General features: G+C 47.5%; 1 protein-coding gene across 1 annotated transcript in view; it reads right to left on the reverse strand.

Annotated features, from left to right (window-relative positions):
- Positions 1–13,033, reverse strand: part of Sag (S-antigen visual arrestin) — a 39,729-nt gene that overhangs the window by 7,419 nt on the left and 19,277 nt on the right. Inside the window, exons 7-11 of the mRNA XM_026786483.1 lie at positions 12,508–12,643; positions 11,310–11,394; positions 6,740–6,812; positions 3,492–3,629; positions 1,099–1,176 (exon numbers count right to left, since the gene is read on the reverse strand). Of these exons, the coding sequence (XP_026642284.1) occupies positions 1,099–1,176; positions 3,492–3,629; positions 6,740–6,812; positions 11,310–11,394; positions 12,508–12,643 (510 nt within the window). The remainder of the gene's footprint in view (positions 1–1,098; positions 1,177–3,491; positions 3,630–6,739; positions 6,813–11,309; positions 11,395–12,507; positions 12,644–13,033) is intronic.

The following is a 13,033-nucleotide window of genomic DNA, read 5'->3' on the forward strand; positions in this document are numbered from 1 at the left end:
AGAGAGAGACAGAGACAGAGAGAGAGAGACAGAGAGAGAGAGACAGAGAGAGAGACAGAGAGAGAGACAGAGAGAGAGAGACAGAGAGAGAGAGAGACAGAAAGAGAGAGAGACAGAGAGAGAGACAGAGAGAGAGAGAGAATTCTCAGCCACAGAGGCTACTGCAATGCATGATTACAACTGTCCCTGTCCCTCAGCATCTGTGAGAGACTGGTCTCAGGGTTGCTTGTGGGAGTGTTCCCTGTCTCTTCAGAAGATGGTACCAGATTTGCACATGACCATTACACCTCGTTCCCTGGACTCTGAACCATCCCTGCTTTGCTTCTGATGCCTAAGAGATAGTAGACTTTGGTTTAGGGAATAAACAAGGTGAAAGGCCTTCGTGCCCAATACATGAAACATTTTGCTGTTGTTATTTGTTTTGAGACAGGGTCTCTTGACGTAGCCCTGGCTGGCCTTGAACTTCTGAACTTCCTATCTCGAGCTTGCGATGCTGAATTACGGGCATGTGATACCATGTCCAGTTTATTTGGTGGTGCAGATCAAAGTCAGAGCTTTGCCCCTGTTAGGCAATCAATCACTCTGCCAACTGAGCTGCACCTCCAGCCCCAATTTATAAAACAAAAACAAAGTTAGAGTCTCACTATGTATCCCAGGTTGACCATGCTTCTTAATCCTGCCTCAGCCTCCCAGGGTGGCTCACGCCACACACTGACCCCAAATAAAGAAGATTCGCAGAGAGTTTGTTAGACAGCTGTGAGTCTTCCTAAAATTTGAAAATTAAACTGATGTCATTCTTTTTTTTTTTTTTTTTTAAAAAAAAACCGAGCAAGGCAATTTACGGTCATTCCTGCCCGTCAGCTTCCACTGTGTGTGCCGATGTGCATCCACTTCTGCTCAGTGGTACTGAGAGTGCATGCATTTCAGTTTGTTTTTCCAGTACGTGTCACCGCCAACAAAACTGCAGAGGCTGACAAACGTGAACCACGCCGGACTCTATGTAGGCATCAGCAGGCACCTCAGGCTTCCTTTGCTATCTACCTGCCGGTCACTCGGGAGAGGAACAGGCCAGGCGGAGATGGAGCACCCAACACTTACCCTGACACTGTGAGCTTCACCTTGATTTGGTATGACACCAGGATACCCATGACCGTTCGATCGATGCCCTCCTTGATGCTACCCAATCAAAAAGAAGGAAAAGGATTACCAGAGCAGAGCCAGTGTGGGAAGCATCACTCTCCTGCCAGAGCCACCATTCTGAAGATGTTGTCTTGGAACTGGAGAATTCTAGAGATTGGCCACATACATGTCTTTATACACTTGTGTGGCTGGGGAGTGGGTTTTCTGCATCTTTTCCCTATGGCGTTCACTCACACGCGCGCACACACACACACACGGCATAGCACCTGTTCTCCTTCTCAAGGCTCAGCTTCTGACCTCCTGCTTCCTCCCTCTCCCTGCCCTGCCCACCATTCCATAGCTGTTGAGTCCTCCCCTGAAGCCCGAGAGATCAGTCCATCCAGGTTCCAGATTCTGTAAGCAATCTGTGAGGTGCCTTTGCCACATCCTACTCAGTTATGCCCTGAGGTCCCTATGCACCAACCTTGCCGACTCCAAACCTGCCCAGAAGGCCCTTCTCCTTTTCTCCTGTACCCTAATACCTCCAGCTGTAAAGCCTTCCTGGACACAGTCAGGTAGCACTGGGCCCCCCTCTCATGTACAGACACAGGGACACTCTCCCACTCTTCTACAACTCGATGACAGGATCATGATTGCTCCAGATGGCACCTGAAAGCTCTGTGTGCCCGTGCCCAGCAGTCAGCATGGCACCAGACAGCAAGGGAAAGGTCACTTGAGCGGATGAACAAGGAGTGTGAGATGTGACCAGAGAGAAAGAGAAGGGTGACTCCAGGCTCTATGAGTGTGTATGGAAGTCCTACCCTCAATCAAGTACCCACTGGGCACACAGTTTATTACCTCCTATGACCCAACATGGAAAACTTCACATTCTATGATGTCTGACAACAGGAATTATGAGTTGAAAAAATCACCATGAAATCTCACTAAGCTGCTATGAACCACAACAAAATCTCAGCGGAGAACCCTGAAGGCAGGAGGCAGAGGGGAGTTATATTGGCAGGCCTGGGATCTGGGGCCAGGCCAGGCAGGGAAAACTGTGTCCAGTCCCAGAGGTCTTCTGCTGAATCGTGTGCTCTAGAACCACAACGCTCCCCAAAGAGCATCACTATCTGGTGGAAGGACAGAGGCACAAACTGAGACCACACTCTTGCTAGGATTGGCTCGTAAGACCTGTGCCATATGGAAGGCCCAAACATGGGAAACAGAACATGCCTGGGACTGTAAGGGTGGTCCCCATCATTTTCCTGAGCGGGAGCACCAGTACAGAGCAGAATCAATCAACAATAAACTCATCCAGGGACCCTCTACAAGTTCCTCATCCTGGTTCTCCTGAGGGATAACTGCCTATTGTATAAAAGGTAAGCTCAGGTACAGCTTCTTCACGAAGGTGTGGAGAGGTGTGTTTGGAAACCACCCCATACCCTGTAAAACTGACTTTGCAGAAGTGTGTGCCATTGGCGTTAGATCACTGCTTCCTTCAATTGATCTAGGGCATCAGTTTTCTTTCTCTGGACTTTCATGAACATACTTTAGAATCTAACATAGACAGCTGGCAAAATATCCTCGGACAATTCCTCGATTCCCACCCTCATTCTGGCAAATGTTCACGGTCCCCACTACAGGCCTCACAGAATGTGAGCTACAAATTCATATGGGTCAGGACACTTTCTCTTTCTTTGGGAATCGCCTCTGAGGGGGGCCTAGTAGGGCCAGGAGGAAGCCCCCAGCACATCCTATCGGTGAGGGAAGTGAGAAGGCCTCAAGCCTCGGTTCCTGCCTCACACCTTCAACATTTAGCAGCCAACAGTCTCCCAGCAAATCAAGCTTAGGAGGGCAGCTAGCAGCTAGCTTCACCATGAGTTTTTCCCCCTAGATCTTTTGCCTAAATCCAGCTAGTAAGACAGAGTAGGCAGGTTAGCTCTTCTTTGCATGAAAATCTGGTGTCTCTCAGTAACCAGTGGGCCTTCCAGTCTTTCCAGAGGGAAATAAATGAATAAAAGTAGCCAAATGTGGTAACTCAGATTATGTGTTCAGGGTACCACATGGGCCAGCAATTCTTTAGGATGTAACTGACATTTCCAGGACACTCTGAGTATCAGACACCACACTTTATATACACTGTCCTAATTAGTCTGCATCACAGGTATGTGAGATGGGCACTGTGATTACTCCCACTTTACAGACAGGAAAACTGAGGCTCTCAGAGAGCTCAAGGAACTTGACCATGGCCACCCAGAGGGCAGGCAGTGGCCATGTGGTTGGTGTCAGGCTGATGTGCCCACCTGTGACCCCTGGGGCAGCCCAGTTCCAGCCTGCACTGATGGCCCGTTCACATCATCTATAGGACTCACATGGTGCTGGAGGCCAGGTTTGTGTCCTCGTGTTTGATCTTCCCATCCAGGGCAATGCCTCTTCTCTCTCTGTTGTTAGCCAGCAGGGGTACCAGCACCAGCGTCTTGGTCAAAGTGCTGTTTGGCCCCACTTTTTCTCTTGAGAAAAAAAAAAACATAGACAGGTTATGAGTGCCACGGCCACCATCAACACCTCAAGATCCTACCTGCCATGAACATTTTCGGAGAAGCCCCTTACAAGGTAAAGGGAATCTCTGTGAATTCAAGGCCATCCTGGTTCTACATAGCTTGCTCAGGGTCAGATAGAGATCCTGTCTCAAATAAACCAAAACAAACAAGACCAACTAGCCTAAATGTCCAAGACTCCAGCCAGTCTGCAGTGGAGACTTCCTGAAGCCCACAGTGAGCAGCAGAGCCGTTGGGTTAGTGTCCACAGAAAAGCTCATGCAGGACCACTGTAGCTAAAAACTGTCCACAGACGGACAGTCAGTGTGTGACTGATGGTGGGCCTGTAACCCAGGCAGATCACGCTGCTGTCTGTTCAAAGCAGCACGCCTCTTTCTTTACTGCAGCTTCTCCAGAGGCCTGGGGGTTTCCTCACATCTAATAGATAGAAGGAGCCCTCTACCAAGGGACAATTCCGGGACTCGGTTGGGGACACAGCACTCCTGGAGGTCCCAGAGTGGTATCGGGCCTGGATATTTATTCTCCAGTACACATACTAAGCACCAGGCCTGGGCTGAAGGCAGAAGGTGAGGGGGGAGGGGCTGCAAACGTTGGCTGGAAGCCAGCATCAGGACCACTTCCTGAATGGGTTCCCAGCCATCCCAAGGGAAGGACTTCCCTGTTTGTTCCCCGTGAGGAATCTAAAGCAGCTCTGGCTTCTCCCGTCTCTGGTGAGTACAGGAAGCCCTTTGCAATGTTTTGCTTGATCTAGGGGTGGCCACATCCTCCCACCTGGGTCATGGTGGACTCTCTCTCCAGCCTGATTGTCACAGAATGGGCTCCTGGGGCTAGAATGATATAGCCTTTACTGTAGTAGGATTTGCTGAAGGACTATGCCTGGCCCACAGCTGTGCCCAGGGCCATTAGGATCCCAGACTGCAATGTCAGCAGTGTCTTTGAAATCAGGTTTGACCTGGTTTGAGGATGCCTGCCCACCAGAGTCCCGGGGGCTGGGTGTGTCTGGAAGAGTGGCTAAGGTGCTACAGCCTTCTGAGTGGCCTCCAGGTTGAGACCAGTGTGAGGATTCGTCTTAGTGGGGTTTTCTTGAGAAGGACCTAGGAGATTTGGAAAGAACAACCCCGGATGTGTCTGTGAGAACATAACCTGGAGGGGAAGATCGCTGTGAATACAAATGCCACCATCTCATGGCCCGGAAGTCTGGCTGTGATCAGAGAGGGAGAAAAGAGAGAAACCCTGCTAGTGCAGGCGTTCGCTCTGCTTCCTGAGCTGTTCTGCTCTGCCCCGCCCACCCTGCTGTGATAGACAGAAACTGTGAATGGAAACAGGTATTCCCTCTGACAGGTTGTTTCCTGGGTATTTGCCTCAACAGTGAAAAAGCTAACGTGATCCAGCCCCCATTTCTAGACCCCTCCTGACCTCAGGGAAATCTCAGAATGGTTTCACTTTCCTGAGGATCATTTGGTCCAAAAAGCACACAAAGGTTTGAACGAGAAACAGGAAATGGGATATATACTCTATCAGGACAATGAGCCCCACAGTTGTGGACTATCTGCCAAAAGGCCAGTCAAGGCCAAGACTCCCCAGTCCTTGAACTAAATGTGGAACAGGCCCAACCTGGCTGTGAGGTACTCTTGTCTTCCTTAACACCATATACCTACTTAAATGCAAGGCTATCTTGTTTTGAGTAGTAGCTTACTGAGAAGTTGGATTTTTAATATTTACTATGATACCAGTTTTTCTTTAATATGATCTCAGGTTTTCTTTCCTTACTACCCATACCTGCCTTTCACTCAACCTTCCTGTCTCCCTGGTAATATTTTCTGTATAGAACATGCTAACTAAAGTGGAGATGCATAGCCAAGCCTCTCTACCCAGCCTGTGTGTTAGGAATCTGACCTCCAAGCACAAAGCAGAACACGGGCAGGCCTCTCATGGCGACACTAAGGATCTCCCGGCGGGGAGGGGGGGGGATTCTGTGTGTGTTCTGAGTTCAGCTGAAGGAAGAAAGTCATTCACAATGAGCTCAGAATGGACCAGACTCTCTAGTCCAGTTGTGTCATTGCTACAAGACTTTCAAGTTGATGAGATGATCAAAAAATATAGTCACCAATGACTGTTAGAAGATCCTACCCACACTTGGGCGGGTCTCACTTTCTGCAATTCTTTTGTGAGAAGCTCAGGCCCATGCTCTTATGCTTTTGGGGTGTGTGTGTGTGTGTGTGTGTGTGTGTGTGTTTCTAAGCTAAGAACTTAATTTTCTCTTGACCTTTATACTTACACATAGATTAAAATGTCTTTTAAAAAATATTTATTTTAGCCAGGCTTGGTGGCGCACGCCTTTAATCACAGCACTCAGGAGGCAGAAGCAGGTGGATCTCTGTGAGTTTGAGGCCAGCCTGATCTACAGAGTGAGTTCCAGGATAGCCAAGGCTATTACATAGAGAAACCCTCTCTCTCTCTCTCTCTCTCTCTCTATATATATATATATATATATATATATATATATATATGTATATGTATATGTATATGTATATGTATATATGTATATATACATATATATGCATATGTATGTATATATACATATATATTATATATAATTTACTGTGTGTGGATGTGTGGATGGGGCACAGAGGCCAGAGGTATCAGATTTCCTGGAGCTAAAGTTATAGGCATGTGTGAACCACCTAACACTTAGGTTCTCTCTAAGACAGTATGTGCTCTTAACTACTAAGCCATCTCCTCAATTCTAAAAATATTTTTATTAAACCCCAACTAATGTATATATATATTACATCCCTGCTGCTCCCATGGTGATAGTTCTTCCTAGATTTCTCCCCTCTGAGTCCTTGTTTATGAAGCCTGATCTCTCAGCCTAAGGGATGGCCCCAGAGGCAAAGTAAACACAGAGCTTAGCTGGTCACTTGTTTTGTAGCCTTGATGTGAGAAAAGGGGAAGAAAGCAAAGGCTGGGGGTCTGGTGGGGCACCCTAGTTCTTGCTTCAGAAGAGGAAGTTGACAAAGTGGGCTGGCCGCCCAGGAAGTGGAAAGGCAACCGCTACTTACTGTGTTTCCTCCGCGGCCACAGGCTTGACGTAATAGTCACTTGAGTAGAGAACCACATTGGCTACTTGTTCCACTGCAAAGGGAAGACAGGAGGGAGGTGAACAGGGCAGCCTCTAGTGTTTTGCACGGGACCGTTTGAATCCAATTCTGGCTTTCTCAGCCCCCACCTTAAAGGCTGCAAATTTTCAAGGTCTGGTTTCAGGCCATCTCTGTACACCAGGGACCAAAACACCAGGCTCTTGGATGTGGCTCCCAGGAGTCTCCTCCTCTCCTGCAATCCTACTATCTATACCAGGTGTCCTTATCCAAAGGCATGGTGTCTCCAGCATCCCCAAACTCACCATGTACTTGCCTAAAACCCAGCTTTTTTTGGAAACCTCCCAGAAGCAAACACACCCATGCACACTGTGATATGGTGGACAGGGAGGATGGCTCTGCAACCTGACTGCTTAGGCTCACATCTCTGTAGGGAAAATGCTTTTGTTCCTCTAAGCCTCAGTTTCCCCACCAGGAAAAGGAGGATGATGATTGCACAGGACAGGTCTGAAGAGTAAAAGACAGGCTGGCACAGGGAGCTGTCACTAAGCCTGATGTCATGAGTTCAAGTCCCGGAATCCACACGATGGAAGGAGAGAATTGACTCACACAGGTTGTCCTCTGATCTCCATACATGTATGCTGTGGCTCTCTCTGTCTCTGTCTCTGTCTCTGTCTCTCTCTCTCTCTCTCTCTCTCTCACACACACACACACACACACAAATATAAAACAAAGATAGGCTGGGGAGATGGCCTTGTGCTTTGTAAGCACAAAGATCTGCATTCAATCTCCAGTAGATACACACCCCAGCACTTGGGAGGCAGACACAGGTGAATGAATCCCTAGGGCTTGCTGACCAGCTAGCCTAGCCTTCTTGGTGAGCTCTAGGCCAGTAAGAAGTCTTATTCCCAAAAAAGTGTATGTATGGAGGAGTGATAGCTGAGGACCCAGACTTGACACTGTCCTCTGGTCTCTACCTGCATATATATGCATGCACACACATGATGGTGTGTACCTGTAAACCACAGCATGCAGAAGGCAGAGGCAAGAGGGACTCTGCAAGCTTGTAGGACAGATAAGAAAGGCCTTGGCTCAGAAAACAACACAATAACCCTGCAACTGAGACTGGTGGCTCATGCCCGAGAGACTTGAAAGGGCAAGGCTGAGGATCAGAATTCAGTGACTCTCTCTGCTGCAACCTGAGCTATGCGAGACCCTGTTGCAACAAGAAAAACAAAATCAATTAAAAAAATGTTTGTTGTTGCTTTGATTTTTCAAGACAGGGTTTCTCCGAGTTGCTCTGACTGTCTTTGGAACTTGCTCTGTAGACGAGGCTGGCCTTGAATTCACAGAGATCAGCCTGTCTCTACCTCCTGAGTCCTGGGATTAAAGGCATGTGCCACCACCACTCAGCTGAAAGAAACCATTTAAAGTACCCATCACGTACCCGGGTAACTTATAAAAAGCTATTAACAACTTGTTCCAGAAAATTCAATAGCTTCTTTCAAGGTCATTAGTTTTGCTGCTAATATTCAATAAACTTTGAGAGCTATTTTTATTTTGGAACAGGTTTTACTGTGTGCTGAAGGCAGGCCTAAAGTTCCCAATACTGCCTCAGGCTCCCAAGTGTGAGCACTGCAAACATGTTGCACCACACCTTGCTGAGAAATGATTTTAAATACAAACATTCAATGATACAGTATCATTTTTGCTGCTGTTTCTGAAAGTTTGCCTCTGTTCTTTCAAAATTGAAATTATAACTCCAAAGTGGCATTATTTTTAAATTTGCATAATTGGAGAGAGTCATGTACATGTCCAGGCACTTGTCTAGCAGGTCAGAGGACAACCTGTGGGAGGGTCAGTTCTCTCCTTCTACCCTGTGGGTTCCAGAGATCAAACTTACATCATCGGGCTGGGAAACAGCACTTCTACCAGCTCATCCGCTAGCCCCAGGACACATTCATTATTAAGAGGAGGGCTCTTCGGGGAAGTGATGCAGTCCTGGGGATGGTACACTCATGAACAGGATGAGTGGCCTTATAGAGGAGGTTCCAGGAGCTTGCTGGAGGATGAGATCCTCATCATGTTCATCTGACAGACAGCACCTTGATCATGAGCTTCCCAGCCTCCAGAACTACCAGAAGTAGCTGTTTGTTATTAGCTGGATACAGTGGCATAGAGCTGGGAATACCGGTACTAGGGAGACAGGGGCAAGAGGATTACAAGTTGGAGGCCTTCATCTCAATAAATATGTGCCACCTAATTTAGAGTATTTTTTGCTACAGCAGCCTGAATGGACAGATAAACTCTACCACATAGACCAAGGTATTGACACTACATACAATATGCTGAATAAGTCAGTCCTACAGAGAACTAAACTAACATAAAACAAGGCTAAATTAATATTCATATTAGCAATAAGAAAAATATAGAGTCTCTAATATGCATGCACATAATCTGAACTTCATCTTTGATGGACATTCAGGGAAAGAGGAACATGTCAGCCCACTTTCTGCTGTTATAGCTGAATGTCACAGACAAGACTACTTAAAAACAATGGAGATTTAATTAGCCCCTGGCTCTAGAACCTGGGAATCCCAAATGGTGCTAGCATCTGACAAGGCCTTCCTGTTTGATTATAATAGCAGGGGACCTCAAATGGTGGGGGCAGGGCAGGTGTGCCAATTTAAGTCTCTTTACTTCTTACAAAGCCACTAATGTCATTCTAGGTTCTTCCTCATAACCTCATTTGACCCTAGTGACTTCCCACAGTCTTAGCTGCAAATATCATTAACGCATGAATGTGAGGACCAAGTTTCAAACATGTGAGCTTTCTGTGGGCACACAAACCACAGCAGATAACTGGACCGTATAACCACCCATGGTTAGCATAGGACAAACCCTATTTGTGTGTGTGTGTGTGTGTGTGTGTGTGTATACACTGAAGATTAAACCCAGGACCATTGCCTATACCCAGCAAGCATGCTATAAACTGAGTGATACCTCTAGCTTTTTTTAAAACGGGACTTTATGTACGGCCTCTGCACATAGTTGTGGCTGTCCCGGAACTCCTGATCCTCTTGCTAGCTAAGCCCACCTATAATGCCTATTTTAACACTGGAATTCCCTATCCTTTGCCCTGGGTGACCTGAAATAGCTAATGACTCTGACATTGTAAATCCACCATACCGAGGCCATCAAATGTTAGCTGGAAGTTGACGTCTGAATTTATTCTTCTAGATCAATCCATTGTGTCTCATTGTTTGTTTTGCCCACAAGAAACCTACACATTTTGTTGTTGTTCTGTATTTTTAATGTTTTAAGACAAAATCTAGGGATGTCACCCAGACTGACCTCAAACTCATTATCCTTCTGTCTGAATCTCCTGGGTGCTGGGATTACAGGGGTGTGCCATGATGCTCTCAGACTGGCACTTGGATGGGCTCTGGGTTGAGGAAATGATATAAAGGAGCAGTCGTGGGAGGCACCCCACTACTGTACACAACACAGTTGATGCTCACTAGATGGTCATTCCAGATGGACATCATGCGTCACTATGCACTTCTATGTGGGACCTCTACTCAGTGCCTATAGGCCTGGGAAGGTGGGCAAGGAGCCACTACTGTGGGTACCAGCTGAGATTCCAGGGTGACATACCAGGAGCCCACAAATTAGGCCCAGTGCTTTCAAATCTAATTCCTTGCTTGAGACACTTGCTATATTTATCAACAAAAGCTATCACTTGTCAAAAAAAAGAAGAAGTGGGGCTAGAGAAATGACTCAGTGGTTAAGAGCGCAGGTTGTTCTTCTAGAGGACCCAGGTTCAAGTCCCAAAGCTCACATGGCAGCTAATGACCACCTGGCCCAGGGGAGCTGATGCCCTTTTCTGGACTACACAGGCACTGCATACACATGGTACACACACTCACACACACACACACACACACACACACACACACACACTAAATAAAGAATTAAACAAACAAACCAAAACAAAAAGAGAAGCTTCTCCCTGGACTTCCCAAGTGAGACCTGGCTCAGAGGGGTGTCTCTGGGAAAGCATGATCATGGGAAGATGGGAAGGCCATACATAGGAGTCAAAGTACCAAGACAAATGGCAGCCTAAGAGACCATGATGGTGAATGTAATGACTTGTTGTTTTGGGGTAGAAGCTCAAAATAGACAGACACATCTAGGTTTGTCTACCAGACTGGCATCAATGTAGACATTTAACCAAGGACAACCTTGAACTTCCTATCTTTCTGTCTCTACCTCCCAAGTGCTGAAATTTTAGGCAAGCACCACCTGGTTTATGGGGCACTGGAATTGAACCTAGGGTTTCCTGCATGCTCTACCAACTGAGCTGTGTCCATAGCCTGAATGTGGTGACTTTCAAGGTCCTTCTCTTCCTAAGGTCCTATTGTCAATGATAACAGCAACAGTAGGCAGACCAAGGACTAAAGGTGAGGCGGGAGGCTTATCAGAGTGGCCCCTAGGAAATAGCTTGAGGTTGCAGAGCTGTAGAAGGTCCTACCTAATACTTTAATCTTCTTCACAGTCTTCTCTGTGTTGTTAGTCACTGTCACAGTCACAGGGATGGGCTCCCCATGAAAATAGATCTGAAAAGCGAGAGAGACATCAGAAGAGAAGAATGGAGCGCAGTGGGGTGGAATCTTGGTTCAGAAGGCTCTCTAGACCAATCTTAATCTCTTTCCAGTGAATAAGGCTGAACACCCCCACTATTAGAGAAGCTAAAACGATAGCAACATTTCCTCAAGAGAAGGGTATGGACACATTCAGCCCCATCTGCAGAAGGCCAGGGAGGTTGAGAGGCATGATGGCTAGCTCTAATTGCCAACTTGACATAACCTAGCATCACCTGGGAAGAGAGTCTTGTTGACATTGGGTTGGTCTGTAGGCATGTTTGTGGGGAGCCACATTGATTGTTAACTGATGTGGGCAGAGCCAGCCCCATTGTGGGCAGCACCATGCTCCAGGCAGGGGGTCCTAAACTGTAATAAGAGTGGAGGAATCAAGTTGAACGGAAGCAAGCCAGTGAGCATGCATGCATTTTCTTCTCTCTGTTCTTGACTGTGGATGTGATGTGACTAACTTTTTGAGGTGCCTGCCTTGACATCATTGTTTGGGGATAGGATGTGTGAAATGAAGAGGAGGCGCTGAGAAAGCTGGCTGATGGAGCTTTACCCGGCAACACCCTGTGCTATCCAGCCCTGAGTGGGCACACCCACACATATGTACACACTACATGCAGTACTGGCTAACCTGTGTATTGCTGACCCTGGACCACAAGGGCCTTGGCCAACAGCTCTTCACCTTCTACTACCATGATCCTTCTCACTGATGACATCACTCTTGACAGGGCTGCCCTGAGGTTTCTATGAGACCTGAATTTCCCAAGGAAGTGAGCAATTTGAAGTAGTACAGTGAGCAATGTCGCCTTAGAGACAGGAGTGGAAAATGACCAGAGTGGTTGGGAGGGGATGTATGCTTCCAATCTGCACCGCCCCCAGTCTATAGAGACAGCCAGCAAGTGCAAAGGTTAGCCATAGTGGCTCATGGTGACTAGCGCCAAAGTAACGGGAATAAAGCTGGCACTTTGCAAACATCTGTGTTCCGCTATGGCAGAAAGAAGGTGACTCGTGATGCACCTACACAGTGAGAGGGATGTGGTCTCGACCCCTGACCTGAATGCCCATGGGGATGTGGATTACCTCTTTGCTGAGGGAAACTGAGAGGTGCAGAGGCTTGTCAGACATGAAGAACTGCCAGGAAGCCTCAGAACTGGGCTGAGGACCCATCTCAGGAGGGGCATGCTGTACTTTCCGGATCAATAGCCGCACAGAGCTCCTGAGGAGAAAAGGTTCCTGGTTGGTACCCCCCACACTCCCAGCGCTTCAAAGTGGCCTTCGAGAGGACACGGGAGAATGGGCCAGATGCTGTTCTAATCCCTCCTCCACAATTCCAGGAGTTGAATGCTGAACCTGTAATGCCCTCAAGGATCCCCTTCATCCTGTCAGACTCAGCCTAGCCTCTTCTCAGGAGAGCATGCATGTATCTTGGTTTCAGGTGATATGTAACCAGGCTTTAGAGCACTGTGTAACTGACACATTGTCACTGTCATAAGCATCAAAAGCACAGAGCTCCGGTGCAGAATGCTTGCCTAGTATGTACAATGTCACGCGTGGGTCAGATCCACAGCACAGGGCTCCCGTGCAGAGTGCTTGCCTAGTATGTACA

Source organism: Microtus ochrogaster, linkage group LG4 (assembly GCF_000317375.1).
Source record: "Microtus ochrogaster isolate Prairie Vole_2 linkage group LG4, MicOch1.0, whole genome shotgun sequence".
NCBI lineage: Eukaryota > Metazoa > Chordata > Mammalia > Rodentia > Cricetidae > Microtus > Microtus ochrogaster.